The 18,422-nt window shown below is 43.0% G+C and overlaps 2 protein-coding genes across 2 annotated transcripts; one reads left to right on the plus strand and one right to left on the minus strand.

Annotated features, from left to right (window-relative positions):
* The first annotated feature begins 2,808 nt into the window (after nucleotides 1–2,808).
* On the plus strand, nucleotides 2,809–3,756 carry LOC127016584 (olfactory receptor 1052-like). The gene has a single exon (XM_050897182.1). It carries the CDS (start codon nucleotides 2,821–2,823, stop codon nucleotides 3,754–3,756), a length of 936 nt encoding a protein of 311 aa, XP_050753139.1. The 5' UTR covers nucleotides 2,809–2,820.
* Nucleotides 3,757–11,305: 7,549 nt separating this feature from the next.
* LOC127016583 (olfactory receptor 2D2-like) lies at nucleotides 11,306–12,247 on the minus strand. Its single transcript, XM_050897181.1, has one exon. The coding sequence runs from the start codon at nucleotides 12,245–12,247 to the stop codon at nucleotides 11,306–11,308; it is 942 nt and encodes a 313-aa protein (XP_050753138.1).
* Nucleotides 12,248–18,422: the final 6,175 nt, after the last annotated feature.

The following is an 18,422-nucleotide window of genomic DNA, read 5'->3' on the forward strand; positions in this document are numbered from 1 at the left end:
ACTTGACTCATTAATAAACAGTTACTGTAGTTTATTCTCCAGAAACACAGGAAGAAAAAGTTCTTCCGATTCAAATCCTACAAGATGTATCATCTTGTGCTTATTTTTTTCTTGCAAAGTTAAGTACGTAAGTAGAATTACTTATCTTCCGCACATATTATTTCTGAAGTTTTGACAAACTGTCAAAACATAAACTTCAGAGAGGAATCCCTGCAGGATGCCCTTGGGGAAACGTCACTCTCTTTTCCAGATGCCCTAGAGAGGCTATGATGATTTACCCCATGATCATGGGATCAATGGGACATCATTCTGGTTTCATAAAGACCGATGGAGCCTGTTTTGGGACTTCAGCATAATAATTGCTGAGTGTGGGTCTGCAAATAACATGGGCGACCTTTGAAATGAGAGAGGGTGGGTGAATTTCTGATACAAAGTTGTGCTGTATGGTAAGGTGTTGACCGTCCTCATGAGTCTCTGTTAACAACTAAGTAATTTTGTGCGTGGACAAAATCTTCCGTCAACACCTGCTTGATGATCCTACCTGCCTGCAGTTTCACTGGGATGGAGGAGAACTATGAAAAACTGCAGAAGCTCTTATGTAAGGTAGGAAAATTAAGGATCTTATTAAGAATCTAGTGGTAAAGAATGCAGCAAAGATGCAAAAGAAGAGGAGGAAAATGACAATGCATGTTGAATAACACTTTCACACATGAATTCACGAGGAATTTGAGCATCACAGCAGATAATAAACACAACAAATAAGGATTCTTAGTTTAGCACTGTGTTTAAATCACGTGGCTAAAATCAGCTTTTCCTAAGTTTGTCATTTTGTCTTGCCCATGGCCCGTCTTCAAAATGAAGGGTGGCAAAATTGCTCACCATTATTATTCAGTTTTGAAAGTTTGTCTGAATCACTGGTATAAATGGCATAAGAGTCTGAAGTTTCAAGTCTGGCTGAAGACTGTAGAGGACTCTCATGTATATTAACAGGATGAGGAACTGAGGGAAGTTTTAAATCATAATTGATGGAAATGCCTATTCGGGTGTCAATATCTGGCACTGATCACCATTCTCAAAATAATGGAGATCTCAAAAAGAGAATATGTACTGACAAAAGGCACTCTGCAGACATACTCCTCAAATGTATTTCACTGCATCACCCCCAGGAGCTGCAGGAGAAGAGACATGAATGAATGAGAGAATAAACATGACTACTGTAATCTGTAAGAAGGAGTTTTAGTGACTGGTGAGATTGAATACCGCAAATAAACCTCATAAGTGTAGCTGCGCTGTCTGTCTACCCTCTCGTTAAATGCAAGAAGTAAGCAACGACAAGTGATAATTCACCTCAAATATCTGAGAGCTTTTCCAGATGGATAGAATTGCCCTGTGGAAGTGTCTGACTCCAATCTTAGCAAGCATATTTTCTGATAATGCTATTGAGAGCTTCTCAATAAAGACATTCGTGGGAGTGAAAGCCAAGGATTGTATCATGCACCGAGTTGGAGGAGCATGTTGGCGCTCTATTACACATTGGAAAATCCTTTCTAAAGCCTATGAAAATGAGAGCTTAAACAGACATACGTCTCAGTATACTGAAAGGGAGTTTGGAAGGCATAAAATTGTAGGTATCTTTGAGGCTGTTTGAGGAAGGCTGAAAGATGAAAACTCCTTTATAGAGAATATGTCATTCTGTAAAAATGCTGAGATTATTTTCACTTGATTGATCCCAGAAGTTTCTGATTCGATATGTTTAATAAAATCTATATTATTTAACTACAATTGGCTCTGGATTTTTAAATGAATGATATGTATTTTACATGTCTGCTTGAGCAGTTTCACATTAGCTGTGCAAAAGAGATCAAAATCTTGAACTGGAAAGGACGTAATGAAGGGAAAATTTGCCTTGAGATTTACCCACTTGGGCAATCTTTGGTCAAAATGTTACAAGTGAAAGTGTCAGTCTTCAGGAGTTATGTTGCATCCATGATGATCTGCAGGGAGGCAGCTGGGATTGATAACGCTCTCCCTTTCAACATCTACAGCGCAAGTGTCAACCTCTGAACAGGTCATCTACCTTCTGAGGGTACCCATAGTCAAGGTACCCTCAGAGGGTGAGCTGTCTTATCCCAAGCAAAGTAGTTCATAATAGGTCAGAAGAGCTAATTTTGTATGTTGCCTGGGAGGCCCAATACTCAGCTCATTTATAGCTGTGTATAGCGTGGTCATCCAAAGCAAGATGGATCTTACTTCTAACGACCAAGGAATCGATGCCAGAAGGAAGGACTACACCTAGCCTGCGCATAGATAAAAAGATACCGGTTCCTAGACTGAAAAGCACAGCCACTGTCCCCCAGGATGTTAAATTCCAAGTTACGCTTTCACTTTGTGATGGGACCTTGTATTAACTGTAGCCTTAAGATGTTTGAAGTGAACTAGATGTTTGAAATACAGGAAAAATCGTCAGTGTGAACAAGGTTCCATGATTGCAACTGTGGACAGGATATTTATGAAACACTTCATGTGCCCCAAAAAATCCTTGTGCAGATACGGGACTTGAAACTGATAGGTCAAAGGAGAGGTTGTGACAAACTGCTTTCTGTTAAGGCTTAAGAAAAAAAAACTTCTAAGAACTGCTGATGTTTCTTCCAGAGACAGCACTGTCGTTGCAAGAAAAAAATCAGCAGTTCTTACATTTTTTTCTTTTCCATTTAAATTCAATGACGGTGTCAACTTTTTACGTTGATATTTATGAAGTGGAAATTGCATCAGGAATTTTTTCACCCTCTTCCCTCCCTGTCTCTCTGCAGTGATGTAAAAATGGCTGATGAGAACTGCACCAAGGTGACCCAGTTCACCTTCTTGGGACTCACAGAGCACCCACAACTGAAGCCCGTCCTCTTCGTGCTCTTCCTGGGCACCTACGTGCTGACGTTAGCAGGAAACCTCATCCTGATCGCCCTAATCAGGGTCAGCCCCCAGCTTCACACCCCCATGTACTTTTTCCTCAGTAACTTGTCCTTCTTAGACGTTTGCTACTCTTCCACCATCAGCCCCAAAATGCTGCTGGACCTTCCAGCAAAAACCAAAGTCATTTCTTTTGCTGGCTGCCTCACGCAGCTTTATTTCTATGCTGTTTTTGCTACAGCTGAGGTTTACGTGCTGGCTGCCATGGCCTATGACCGCTATGTGGCCATCTCCAAGCCCCTGCTCTATGAGGTTTTCATGTCTCCTGGCGTCTGCATGAGCCTCGTTGCTGGGTCCTACCTTGCAGGGTTGCTGAATGCCATCGTGCACACAGCTGCCCTGCTCCGGCTGTCCTTCTGCGGTCCCCTGGTCATCAACAACTTCTACTGCGACGGGCCACCGCTGTTCGTCGTCGCCTCCACCGACACGCGCCTCAATGAGGGTTTAATGTTTGCGTTTGTGGGTTTCAACATGATGACCACCAACCTGCTCATCCTCACCTCCTACACCTGCATCGCGGTGGCCGTGGGCAGGATGGGCTCTGCTGCGGGCAGGCGCAAAGCCTGCTCCACCTGCGCCTCCCACCTGGCAGCTGTCATCATTTTCTATGTGTGTGGTGCTTTTAATTACATGCAACACAGTTCATCAAACTCACTGGAGAGCAAGAAGATCGCATCCATCTTTTACACCATTGTAGTCCCCATGCTGAACCCCATGATTTACAGCCTGAGAAACAAGGAGGTGAAGCATGCCCTTAGCAGTTTTATCAGGAAGAAAACGTACTTCTGAAAGACAATCTCATGTTATATTATTCTCCTTTTTTTCTCTCTCTAAGAAGAACGTTTCATCTAGGTCTCTGAGACTGTTGCCTCCAAAACCATTTGGCACCTCATATGTTAGGGTTGAAACATTAATTAGTCTGCTCTCAAACTGTGCCCACTAACATAGCTACATCGGTCTTGTCTCTAGTACAAACTTCTTGCCCAGTTACTCTACCTCCCATGCAAGAATCATGATGCCACTGTGCAAAACAAGGTGAAAGGTAAGTCTGTGGGCCAGAGACGGTGACGATCTGGATCTTCACACAGAACCACAGGATGGCGGACGTTTGACGGGACCTCTGGAGATGACCTAGTCCAACCACCTGCTCAAAGCCAGGCCAACCAGAGAGGCTGTCGAGGCACGTGTCCACTCTGAATATCTTTAAGGATGGAGACCCCACAACCTTTCTGGGTTTTCAGTGCTTGATCACCTTTACAGGAATAAAGCTTTTTCTTATGTTTAGGTGGAATTCTCTGTCTTTCAATTTGTCTTCTCACTGGGCACCACTGAGAAGAGTCTGGTTCTGTTTTCTTTACCCCCTCCCCCTCCGACACTCACTGATAAGATCCCCCCTGAGCCTTCTCTTCTCCAGGCTGAACTATCTGAGCTCCCTCCTGGTATGAGATGTGCTAGTCCCTTAAGCCTGATCCTGTTTCAGCATGTCCTTGTCTCTCGTGCACTGAGAAGCTGAGACCTGGACACAGCACCCCAGGTGTGGTCTCACTGACTTGACCTGCTGGCAATGCTTTTCCTAATGCGGCCCAGGAGGCTTTTGATGTTCTTTGCCACAAGGGCTGGCTCATGGTCAGCCTGGTGTCCCACCGGACACCCGGGTCCTTCTCTGCCAAGCTGCTTTCCAGCTGGTCGGCCTCCAGCCTTTACTGGTGCCTGGGGTTATTCCTCCCCAGGTGCAGGACTTTGTTGAGCTCCATGAGGTCCCTCTTGACCCATTTCTCCAGCCTTTCCAGGTCTCTCTGAATGGCAGCACAACCAGGGTGCAGTAGTTGGAGTTCCCGTCAAAATATTTGCAGCTACTTAGAACCATCACTCTTTTTTGGTTAACCAGAACTATTTGTTTCTATTTTCCATTTTTGTTAAGCAGTCTGACTGCAAACCGTATTTCCAGAATGCTTGGTGCACATGCTGAGCGAGCATGAATTTTAATGTGCAGTACTAATGAGGAATTCTTTAAAAGCCATGATAAAATATAAAGTGTTATTAATTCTGAAAAAACTTATGTAATATATCTGAGTATTTTTAGGCTGAATCATAAAATGTTGCACTAGCTTATTTGTTGACCACCACTAGCCTCCAAGATAGTAAATGTATAACTTCATATCCTTCAGCTGAATATACTTTTCTGTATATATAAAGAACACATTAAATGAGCTGTTCAAACTAATTTTCTGAGTCTTTCCTTAAAGTAAGTTTTCTTTAGATTATATTGAGAGCCAGAGGCACTTTTCCCATTTGCTTAGTTCAGCGCAGAATATGAAACAGTGATCAAGTACAAAACCTGGGGCTCTGACCTGAAGTGAATGCTTTTTATTTCCCCCTGTGCATTGCTTTATATATAGATAATGCTGAATTTCATCAGCCATCCTATTCCTCAGCCTCTCCTCATGCGTGACTCTGCTGAGAGCGCCTCAGGGTGCAGACCCCTGCGTTGTGCTTGGTGTTTCTCGACTCCCCCGTGCTCACACGGGCCAGCTCCAGGTCGCATCGAGGAGCTCACGCCATGCACCACCCCACTGGTGATTCAGGCAAGCGCTCGATTACAAGAGGTTCTCTAAGAGAAATAAGGTGCTAATGTCCCCTTCCCCAGTCTGAAGAGAGAAGTTATGAGCTCCCCCACGCCTGCCAAGACGTTGGCCTGCGTGAACAGTGAATTCAGTAGGACTGATAGCATTTTTCACAACATTTAGCATTTTTAACACACGAATGTTCTTCACTACCTTATCCAAGTGAATTGTTTTTAAGCAGCAGCATGTCTCGGGGAGGTGCAAGGCTGCAACGCAGCAGCAGACAGGACTATGCTTTGACATCTGCAAGGGAGGGAGATGGAGGGCAAGTGTCAGGATGAGCCCTGGATGGCTGCAGATCAAGCTTTTACTGATAGAGCTGCCTATGGAGGAGACCACCTCACAGACTTCAGCCCCTCAAGCAGCAGAAAGCAACTGAGAACCACCAGCACAGTTAGCATCTGTGAACTGGGGCAGTTCATGTGGGTCAGGACCCTGATGGCAACAATAGGTTGTAGTGGACCTGATCAACCTCACCTGGTGTTTTCTTGCCTCACCACATGCACATTCACCTCTTCCCATGGACTAGGATCCTCCATTTTAGGGGGCCTTCAGGCCTTCCCTACGCCACATTGCAGGTGTGCCTGGCTGCATCTGGCTCCTAGATGGACCTTGGACCTGTGCTGTAGATAGTTTTATTCCTGGATGGGCAAAAGTATGTACATTGTGTTTTATCTCCATCCATAGCACCTTTTGCTTCTGACTGGACTCCCTGGATGAACCCTTGTCCTGGACTCAGCTGGGATAGAGTTAATTCTCTTCCTAGTAGCTGGAACAGTGCTGTGTTTTGGATTTAATGTGAGAATAATGTTGATAACACGCTGATGTTTTAGTTGTTGCTAAGTAGCGCTTATCTTAAGCCAAGGACTTTTCAGTTTCCCATGCTCTGCCAGCAAGCCGGTGTGCAAGAAGCTGGGAGGGAGCAGAGCCAGGACAGCTGACCCGAACTAGCCAAAGGGGTATTCCATACCATGGAACGTCATGCCCAGTATATGAACAGGGGGAGCTGGCTGGGAGGGATGGATCATGGCTCAGGCATTGGTCAGTGGGTGGTGAGCAGTTGCATTTTACATCACTTGTCTTTTCTTGGGTTTTATTTCTCTCTTTTTTTTGTTATATTCCTTTTCATTACAATTATTATTATATTTTTATTATTAGTAGTATTATATTTTATTTTACTTTAGTTATTAAACTGTTCTTATCTCAACCCACAAGTTTTACTTTTTTCCTCCAGTCCTCCTCCCCATCCCACTGGGAGGGGGGAGAGGGGAGTGGCTGCGTGGTGCTCAGTTGCTGGCTGGGATTAAACCACGACAACCCTGAATCTGGTTCATCTTCTGCCATGGCTGTGGCTGTTGATGGACGCCTTGTGGTGTCCCAAACACTTGTTGCAAGGTGCTGGGTGACTTCTGCCAACCAGAAGCTGTTGGCCAGGGGCAGCCGCTCTCTCAGCTGCTGGTGGTGTGATGCACAGATCTGTTATCTTTCAAACTCCAGTGGTAACTTCTGTACCAACCGAGTGGAGGACTGGAAAGATGTATGCCAACCCATGAACTCTACAACCACCAACTTCAGGGTGTAGAATAGTTGTGACAAACTAAACTGCTTTAGAAGTGCTCATTGCCTTTAACAAAGAGGAAAGTTTCCTGCTCTTTAGTGTCTGTGAAGTTGTCCCCAGGGGCTCGTTAGGAAGAATGAGGTAGGTTTACTATGAGCTTTCTAAGAAGGTTTCAAGATCATTAGAGGCTTCTTCAGGATGCCCAGAAGGGCTTGTTAAGCTGATGACTCTTGGGTGGCTGGCCCCCAGGGGAGTTCCTTCTTTTGGGAAAGGGAGAAGGGTAATTTGTGATGGAAATAGATTTAATGACTTAGCTGATGTTGGAGTTCAGGCCTGCTGAGAGGCTTCCAGTGGGTCATGCTATGACTATTGCCTCCACCTACTGCTAGACAAGGCCTCTTATTTAGTCTCGTTAAGGGTTAAGAAATCTCCTGTTCTCCCTACAAGTACAGTTCATATGCATTTGTTTGCCTTCACTAATCACATACTTCATCTTTGCCTTATCTTCCCTATCTTTCACTCATGGGAAGAATGTTTTTTTAAAAAGTAAAGAGTCCTTTAGGTGTGGTGGGAGCTTGGGCTGGTCTAGGAAAAGGCTGGTGTCTGGCGCTGGCTACGCTTCCCCTTTTCTGGCTTACTCTGCACTGAATATCTTTGCATTTATCTTTGCATTTACCCGCTAAAGGCTTCATCTATCCAAGGGCTCACTTACGCTATCCCAAGAGACTCTGCAGGAGATGCAGACTTCTCCAGTACATAGCCCACCAGGTCCAAACTCAATTCTGGGCTTGCTCAGTTGACATCATTCAAGGCTAACTAATGCTCCTGGGAGGTGGCTGGAGGGTCTTGGTCCGGGACGGTGCTGAGCAGCAGGAATATCTGCCAGCGTAGCACGCCTCTGCTGGGGCTGTGAAGAATGAGTCGTTCATCAAAGTGGCAATATGTCCTGCCCCAGCAAGGACTTCTGCCAGATGTCAGACCCAAACCTTTCCCCTGGCCACCCTCAAAGGTGGCGTATAGCAGTCGGGGCAGACCTCTGGCATGTGACTTTCCCCCAGGGAACAGCAATCGGCCCAAAAACCTAAGCAAGGAGTTTGTCCTCATATGTTTTGTATCTTACATGGCATAAGAGTAAAGGAGTAGTTGAAGATACAACACTAAATAAGCTTTCTCCTTTCCCTGCCCTTGCTAGGAAGGCAAGAGCCACAGCTGGGGCCACGTGCCCTGCTGTGAGCAGCAGGAGAGCCCAGACCTGTCTCTCTGGGATGGGTTTCTGGACTCAGACCCATGAATGCCACCTCCAGATCTTGGTGTTTGATAGCAGTGTAAAGAGCCAGGGCTGAAATTATCCCTTAGTTTGGTCCTTCCCTGTGTGGGACGGGTGTAAGCACACTTCTGGTGCGTAGGATACTGGCTAATGAGTGACATTTGTTCACTAATTGCATTTTCCACACTTCAACCTCCAGGCAGGGTCAGGATGCACCGATCTCCCTCAAAACACCTTTCTAGTCGCTGCTGTGATCTTCCTTAGGCGGGGACAAGAAGTACCAGTCTCACTCAAAAAAACTTCCTTTACTTTCTGCTGGGACTCCACTTTCTGCTAGCTTGCAGAGGAAACCACATCAGTACAAATCCTGCCTATTAAGGCTGGTTGTTTGGTGTTGGCAAACTTTAAAAAAAGAAGGTACACCACGAAATTATAATTACAAATTTGTGTATCTGGGACAACTGTTATTTTTAGATGTGTTGTTAAAGCTCGGTCATGCTGGGTGGGGTGGGGAGAGAGTGTTTGCATACCTGTAAGGTTACAGGTATACTTGCATCTATAAAAGCTGAAATTCATCCTGCCTAACTCTGGTACTCTAAAAACTAATTGTTTAGAATCATCTTGAAACAGGTGTCTAAAAGTCAGTTTTCCTGGACACACAGAGAGGCAGAAACACAAAATAAGTACCAGGTCACAGATGCCTGTGACAGCTTATTTGTATTTTACATTTTTTCAAGGATATTATTCAAGCATATCAATTTCATTACCTCCCTTCTCTGGGGGAAAAAAAAAAAAGAGAGATATTAAGGTGAGAATTGCTTTCTTAGTCTTCCATTCACACACGAATCTGTCAGCCAGCGTACTGTCCTGGCAGCAGTTTGGATTTAGTATGCCTTTCTTTAGTACAGCTGTAGAATTTGGACAGCTTTCCCTCAAGTCTAATGTTGGCTATGAATGAGCAGCTTTGTCCAGCAGTTCAGAAACCAATGAGGTTTCCTTTCCAGACCTGCGTCTGGCAAACCAGCTGGGGGTACGCCTTGCGCTCTCCGCTGATGTGCCCTCTCAATACCCTTCTGAAGCCTTTCCACTGCCCCTTCAGCCAGGTTAAGGAACTTTTTGCACTGCTGCTTGATACCAAGCAAACACATTTCTGTCTAGCTCTCTGACTTCATGAATGTGATTCTTCTTCTTCCCTCATTTATAGATAATTCACTGGTACTTTCTTAGACACTTACCGTAGCACGGGATGAGTTTCTCTGCCCACCGTACAAGGAGCCCAGCGAACCACCTCAGAGCCTTGGGAGCTAGCTTAGACTTAGACGCTTCACTACAGATTTTTAAAAACATGTGAGATGACTCTCATCTTTAGAGATCAGAAAGTCGGCTGTGTCCCACCATGTTTTGTTATAACTTTCCATACGCTTGATCTAGTTTTCCTGATACCTTCCTCAGGTGCTTCTGGTGATGGTTATTTGACAGGCAGAAGGAAAAAGGGACAAAGCTGGAGGATATTTCTTAGAGCAGAACAGTTTGGACCGCAAAATTAAAGGGGAAAGACAAGATTTTGGCTTTAAAGATGCTCTATCTGCCTTGGCTGTACATGTCTTAGATGTCATAGGGATTTGTTCTTGCTTTCTTTTCAAGCATTGGTTTATTTAGACTTTGAAGTCCTTTGGGGAAGAACTTTCTGTGGGTTTCTCTAGGCTTGAATTATTCCATCTAACTTTAGCCATCAAAATATGCCTACATAAGGAAGGATGATCAGTCTGTGGAGAGGAGTTCTCCCTCTGTAGTCAGTGGGGTATTCAGATATGAAATTAGAATTACAGTGGCATCCAACAGCATCCAGATTTTGGCTATAATGTCACTGAGTAACAAATAAACCCACACCACAGAAAGGAGGATGCACAGTCGTCCATGACTGAGAAAGCTAGCGGGTGGGGAGCAAAAACACCTGCGTTGCGTGAATGCGAGTACAAAGCACATCTTTAAAAAGGTTAGTTTAATTGGCAGTAAGTTCAGGAGGTCTGAAATACTCTTCATCTTGCCTGGGTTACTTAAAACCTAAGGATCTGTCTTTGGGTTACAGAAAGAAAACCCCTCTCTGATGTTCATGTCTGATTATGCTCTACTCAAATCGGAAAACAAAATAATCTACTGTCAGGTGACCGCATGGCAAAATAACATTGAAGGATCTTGGCCCGTGAGCACCCAGAGTTGGACTGAAATGCAGTAGGAATTAAGAGGGGCAGAAATCAGTTACAGAGGAAGCAAAGTGCGTTATGGAAACAGGGTTGAGAAAATGCTCACAGCGCAAGGGGATAAATCTGAGTTGCAACCAACTGCACCGTTTATTGGAGAAGATGGCAGTTTTGTTTGCTAACCAACATAACAGATGTTAAATCTTCAGGTCTGAAGAGAAATCACAGTAGCACCTCCTGTTTGCAACATAACTTAAATGTTTGTACGCTCTGAAGTTAATTATGAAACCCTTCAGAAGCAAAATATATTTTAAGCTTTATATAAAGCACTTAATTTTCTCACAGTTTTTTAAACTATTTTTTCTTTTTTCTTCTTTTTTTTCTTTCTTGTCATGATGCTATTGGCGTTTTGCACTTCTATTTTAAATGAATTGCCAGTGAGGCAGGCTGAAGTCGCAATGTCTTTATTTAGCCTCTGGGTTTTAGGCCAAATCCCAAACATTATTTAGAAAGTTATTTGTATGCAAGGTCTTTTTGTTTAGGTGCTGTTCAATTTAGCACATTTATGATTTCATTTCAGTCTTTGTAATGATAAGTCTAGGACAATTGCAGGTAGAGAAATAATCACATTTGAGTATTGTTTCAACTCATAGAACTAAATGCAATACTACCAGTCCCTGAAAAGCCTTTAAATAAACAGGGATTTGGGTCTATTCATTGCCCTTCTCAGGGCACGCTTCACGTCCTTGTTCCTGAGGCTGTAGATGAGGGGGTTCAGCATTGGGGCTACGACGGTATAAAACACTGCAACCACTTTGTCCCTGTCCTGCGGAGGCCTCGACTTAGGATTCAGGTACATGCAGATGGCTGTCCCATAGAATATGGTTACCACCGTCAGGTGGGATCCACAGGTGGAGAAGGCCTTGGATTGCACATGTACAGATTGAATCTTCAAGATGGCAGAAAGGATATGGGCGTAGGAGGTGATGATCAGAAGAAAGGGGATGAAGACTATGAGGATGCTGAAGATGAAGATGACCAACTCCATGAGGGCAGTGTCGGTGCAGGCCAAGGCCAGCACTGCTGGCACTTCGCAGAAGTAATGGTTCAAGATGTCAGGCCCGCAGAAGGGCAGCCGCAAGGTGAGGACGTTGATGACCATGGAGCTCAGCAGGCTGCTGGTCCAGGAAGCCACGACCATGTGAATGCAAACCTTCCTGTTCATGACAGTGGTGTAGAGCAAGGGGTGACATATTGCCATATATCGATCATAGGCCATGACCCCAAGCAGGACACACTCTGTCATGCCAAAAGCCAGAGAGAAATACATCTGAGCAGCACATCCAGAGAAGGAGATGGTCCTCTTCTTGGTCAAGAGGTTCACCAGCATCTGGGGGATGTTGCTGGAGACATAGCAGATGTCTAAGAAGGCCAGGTTGGCAAGGAAAAAGTACATGGGTGACTGCAACTGGCAATCAGCTCTGATCACTGTCATGATCATGATGTTCCCAACCAGTGTAAACAGATAAAAAACCAGGAACACTATGAAAAGAACAGTCTGTGTCCTTGGCTGGGAGGAAAGGCCTTGAAAGACAAATTCTGTCACTACGCTTTGGTTTTCCCTGGCCATTATTATTCTGGTGGTTTAACTGTCAAGATAAGAAATAGTAACAAAGTCAAATCAAATCTGTTGCAAGATAAGTGTAACAAGAGGTCATATTTTTCTCTGAAGGGAAGAAAGTCTGTCATGGAAAATAATGTACCAGACACAACATACCATCCATTTTACATTGTCTATTATGGTGACCAGAGAAATGAGAAAATGTTGAGAAAGTTTTCTCATGGTACATTTAGCTGAACCCCTGTTCATGCTGGTTGCAGTCTAATTACACAGATTTAACAGAAGAATGCCTAATTTATACATATTTTAATGCCCAACAGAGTTACTGTCCTCCTACAAAAACAAAATTCAATGTTAGATCAAAAGATTATGTGTTGAAATCCCAGTTCTCAATATCCTTTCTTAACATGGGAAGAAGCATGAAACAGAGTTCTGGAGTGAAACAATCCTTCAGACACTCTTATTGTGACACAGATCTACTCTTTTGGACAAATATCCGTAGACCTGTATCCTTTTCCTGCAATAAAGCCAAAATTCAGCACACAGACCACATCTAACAAATTAAATATGTCCGACCACCTTAATGTGTATCTAGGATCTTATGGCATTCTCATCACTATAGCTCCTAATGTTCATATTCTGTCTTTACACTGTATTGTCTAAGATGTTTTAAGGCTTTACTATGACATGAGAGTTTCTGAGTAGTATACGGTCACAGTTGCTGGATCCTGAGTCTTCGTGAAGTAAAAGGAGAGTAGCAGAATGCCTACATTAATAATGCAATGGAAGACACTCATAAATGTCACTTGATAGGCTGTAGGGTATCTGAGACATCTGAAGGCGGCTGTCACATTTGATGCAGGGATGTTGGAGGGCTTGTGCTCCTCTGGAATGAAAATTGGACAAATGACAGGTCACACCGGGATGTCTCAAGTGGTACCAGACTGCTACAGCTGAACAAATTATTTGGATGCCTAGTTGATACAGTCAATGGACTCCCAAGGGCGATTCAGATGACCAGCTAGGTGATAACTTTAGCCATCTCAACTTGTGAGCTATTCCTGAGAACCTGAGCAGCCTTCTGGACTTAACTTTGACACCTGGTTTATTCCTCACTCATGACAGAAATTTAGATGTATAACTTACATATAAATGTTTATATGTAGATGCCTAAATCTGATGCCTTAACCTGAAACTGAATCCTATCCTGTATTTTTAAGACCAAGCAGCCTCTCACAACCTGAATTAGCAATTATGCTGTCAAGGGAAAGTATTGCAAAATGAAGCATCTTTCCAAAACAGAAACTGTTCTGGAAGGGAGGTTAAGAAATAATCCCAAAAGCTCAATTCAAGGAGGCAGTTTGCCTCAGCCCAAGATTACTGTCTCAGGTAGGTGAGATGGCTGAGCTATCACTCCAGTCAGTACAACCGGAGGACTCTGTCTCCGCTGCAGCCCAGGGAGCCCAGACTGCTCAGCACCTATCTCCTAGTCAGCAAAGGCAGGTGCATCCCTCCTGACTTGAGAGGAAGGATTAAGGTGCCAACGCATCTGCGCCTCTTGCCATTTTAGGTACACTATGGTATCGAAGATATCTCTATGGGACAAGCACATATGATAAAAGAGCTGCAGAAGACTCGTATATCAACTGTACCGACTAGCTTTGCACTGGCACCTGTGCAAATGTGGCAATCAGCTCATACGTAAACACCTAAATTTCGGTGAGATGGGTCTGATCCCTGATGTTTAATGAGATTAATCCAATTCTTATTCAAGACATGAACTCTCTAGACTAGGTGGACTCTATCAGTTATGATGTCAACTATAAGAACCTGAATAATATGAAATTCAGCATCTTTCTTAAGATGGATGTAGAACTTGAGAGACATCTTTCTCTCATTTAAGCACATATATACACAATCATTTTAAAGCCTGTGCCAACATAAACAGCTACATTCAACTTCTGATTCTGTTCAGGAATTTGTAATTTACACAACTACACTGCGTAGGCAAAGAACAATTAAATTTTGCCTTCAATAAACCAGTTGTGGTAAAGTTTTTGATGAATATTATACCACATTAAAAAAAACCCTTCAGGATCTGAAAACTGTAAGCCTCTGAGAGCAAGGAGGGAAATTTACTCTAGCAATAGTATAAATAACTAGAGTGGGATTTTCTATAGGATTTAGTTTTCTAAATACTTTGGAGTATCTCAGACCAAGTGGCTCATGAGAAGTGCCATGGACTTGAGATCTGTGCTTCTACATCACTTACCTACTTCTGAAAATCCTCTCCTTATATTATTGACGTTAGTAGACAGCACAAGCTCTGAACTTTACATCTTTTGATTTCAAAGCAATTTGAAGGATGAGAGTCATTTAGGTTTTGTAGGTGAGAAAAAGTAGACAAAAACAAGGTAAGAAGTACTTTGCTCAAGGTTGACAGGTTTCTTAGAGAAACCATTACCTTATCATGACATATCTATCAGCAGGGACAACCATACCTTGGACCTATGTGAATTCTCATATAGACCAAAATACCTTGAAATCATCCTGACACATCTCTGTTGAAGATTTGTAAAATTAAAGAATGTTTTTTCTGTACCTGAAAATGTTGAATCTGCAAGAATGTTGAAACTCATCCAATAACGGGAATACTGATAGCAGAATACACAAAAGAAAAGGGCAGACACCCTCTCCAGTCTCAAGAAATGTTAGATATTTGTAGGTAAGAAATAAATGTGGAGTGGCTTGGTCCTTCACAAAGATCTAACTCATTCAAAGTGATAGCAATGTAGTGGCAGAATTGAAATCACATTTCAAAATTTCCCTTTTGAGACACCATAACTTATTTTCAATGCCAAAGGGAAGAGGTCCCAGAGGTAACATTGCAATTACTTCTTGTAAGCACAAGCCCAAGTATACTTTTAAGTATTTAAGTCATAAACAATTGTAGTTGCAGTAAAAGTTATTAAAATTGCCTGCTCTCTGTTCAAGCCTTGGTGAACTGTATGTTACACTTCAAATCTGAAGAGACCAAATATTTTAATGGATTTGTGGAGTTTTTAGAGGATTGTCTAAACATGGAATTCTATCCAGTTATTCTTATTTTGAGCCAAATGACTTCTGTGCGGGTGAAACACACCAATAGTCCAATTTTGGTCTGAAGACATCAGGAGATGCAGAATCTGATACATATCATAAGGTGAAAGCCTCCTCAGATGTCTGAAAGTGAGTCATCTAGGCCTAAGCTACTAACTTTCTGTATAGTTAACAAGGAAAATAGCCATTTTCAGAGCACAAGGGAAACAACGCTTCCTCCATATTCAGCTCAGAGGAATCAGCATTTCTAGAGAGTGATTGATCTGTTTGGAAAGAGCAGGATAAATACCTATATTTGGTCAAATGACTTGCCAAGGGCCAGTGGGGCGGGAAGGCAGGGTGGAACGGACAGTCTAGATCGTTTCCCCTAGCACCAGGTATTCATTTCTTTCCCATCTGTCTGGACCTAAGACGGACACCTCAAGAAGTCAGAAGAGCTTCTGAGGGAACTGCACAGGATTCAGCAAATATGTTTCGGGTTTTTTTTTTAACTTCAGCCATTTGAACTACAAAAATTTGGGCTCAGTGACTGGGTTTGTTTCATGACACGTTTTTGATGAGGCGTCAGTGCTGGAGGAGGTGTGCCAAAGATTCATTCAAACTTTTGGAGGCCTGAGGGGAAGTAAGACCTCACTTTGGACCTGCTTCCATTAGGAAAATAAGCATCTTCAGCCAGGATAAAGAGGTGCACTCATCTCTGAGGAGAGGTCATCAGCTGTAACACCTTCCTGGAGCTAGGTGCTCATCCACAAGTGTTCCTCAAAAACGAGAGGTTTTTTTTTTTCTCTCGTGCCCAATAGCCTACAACACTAGAAAGAGGGAGCTCTGTCAGACAGCTGTGATTTTCTTTGCCAGAGCTGGAAAAATTCTAACAGGGAAGGATCATAATATACTCTTCCAGTTTCTGATACTCTTTCTCTGAAGACCTATTTTTGGCTGCTGTCAGAAATCGATACCCCTGGGCTGACTCGTCTCTCATTGCAGAGCTATTCTCATATTCTTAGAAGTGGGGCTGCCTTGTTGGAACAGCAGGGTGGGAGTACAGACAGTGCCATCACCGAACAGCCAGCTCAAACAGGCAGAAAAATGTTGGCAGGCTCTGTTTGGTGATCTTTTTTTATACTGCTGCTTCGGGAGAATCTCCAGTCTTTCCCTGCAGTTGCTCACTCACATCTCTACAAATACAGTCTTCTCTGACATGCTCTTTTGCAGCAGGATGCTGGGAGGGGAAGCAGAATTTCCCCTCTAATCGTATAAAGGTATCCCTGTAAATGAATAAAATATGGAGGAGTCCAAATAAAGGGAAGAAAAATACCCTGTATCAAGGAAATCCCCGTACTAATCATCATCTGCGCATTTGCATTTCGCATTTGCCACTGAAAATCAGACTTCACCTATCTGCATATCTGGCTAATCTCATATAACCAGTGAGGGATGAAAATGAACCGTTTTCATGTATCTATTCCTAAAGATAAAGGATTCCTGAAATTCTTGATATGCCTTCAAAAAAATTTCATATGCCTATTGCTATTGAACTTCAACTGAAACCTCAGCAAAGACATCGGCTTTTACTGCTTAATATAACCATATAGACCAGTTGTAGATGGCTTAATATGCCTCCTGAGCCACTCCGACAATCACTGCCATAATTCATTCCCATATGAACACCTTGTATTCTTACAAAGTGTATGTTAGCCAAGACGTAGAACCAGTGCAGAAGAATACAGTTAAGTTGTGAATTTTCGTCTGTTTTCTCACTTCTCCGTATTTGCTGTGGAGAAGGTATTTCTTAAGGAAAAAAAAAAAGTTTTTTTTTTCCTTAAGCAAAATTCAAATATCTTATTAATGTGTGGGGTTTTATTGTTTGCAATGCAACCAGGGCAGATTTCCCTATCTGTCTTTTGTATGGTGCTGTCAGATATGAAAATGTGCAACATGAAAGAGCTTGTGAATGATTAATTTTTCTCCTTTAAAAATACTATCCAGTTGTGAAATTCAGGTTGGGCTATAGTTCTGGCTTTAAAATTCCCAAGACTTTGGGGATCAAAAAAAGTTAGCATTCAGTGTTTCAGTGCCATTCTCTCCTCCCTTTCTTCTGTATTTTTTTAAATTCTGCATACAAAGGACAGAATCATAGAATCGTAGAATCACAGAATGGTTTGGGTTGGAAGGGACCTTTAAAGATCATCTAGTCTACCCGCCCCCGTCATGGGCAGGGACATCTTTCGCTAGATCAGGTTGCCCAAAGTTATGTGCAAAGATGCGCATACCTGCCATGACCACCTTCCTTATACCCATGGAGCATTATAAATTTGGAATCGAGGACTTTCAAAACTTCAAACCCAAGACTCCTACTGCAGAAAGTAGCTGAGTAAATCTAATGATGCTTTCCTAAGATCCCTTGTTTCCTCTAAGAAGTGGGCTGTTTTCCATTGAAAGTCTTTTTTATACTCTTAAATACTTAGTACATACAATATGTGAGATGAGCTGTTTAGACGCAGTGCAATCCATAGGGCCAACATAAACACTGAGAACAAACAGATTAAAGACTAACACGTAACTGTCATTCACCTTGGACTGCACATGCACACATATGCACACACACGTGGAGCAGTGTTTATTACTTTGGTGGCACTTCATAGAATCATCATAGAATAGCCCAGGTTGGAAGGGACCTCGAAAGATCATCTGGTCCAACCTTTTGTGGGAAAGGGAACCTAGATGAGATTATCTAGCACCCTGTCCAATTGCATCTTGAAATCCTCCAGTGATGGGGACTCCACCACGTCCCTGGAGAGGTTGTTCCAGTGAACAACTGTTCTTACTGTAAAAAATTTCTTTCTTATGTTGAGATGAAATCTCTCCCGGTGCAACTCATACCTGTTGCCCCTTGTCTTCTCCATATGGCTCCTTGTGAAGAGAGAGCCTTTGTCCTCAGTGTAGCCACCCTTTAAGTACTTTGTGTCTTCATATATTAGAAACTGTATTTCCTCTACTTGGGAAGCTGTGGATCCTTGAAAACTTACTATCATGTAAAGCGGGTACTTCAGCTGATTCAGAAAGTGAGGTTTATGTTTAGTTCTTT

The sequence above is a fragment of the Gymnogyps californianus genome, chromosome 5 (genome assembly GCF_018139145.2).
Source record: "Gymnogyps californianus isolate 813 chromosome 5, ASM1813914v2, whole genome shotgun sequence".
Classification (NCBI taxonomy): Eukaryota; Metazoa; Chordata; class Aves; order Accipitriformes; family Cathartidae; genus Gymnogyps; species Gymnogyps californianus.

Excerpts from the sequence above, each read along its gene's own strand:
- LOC127016584 (XM_050897182.1), top strand. The coding sequence starts at position 2,821 with ATGGCTGATGAGAACTGCACCAAGGTGACCCAGTTCACCTTCTTGGGA.
- LOC127016583 (XM_050897181.1), bottom strand. The coding sequence starts at position 12,247 with ATGGCCAGGGAAAACCAAAGCGTAGTGACAGAATTTGTCTTTCAAGGC.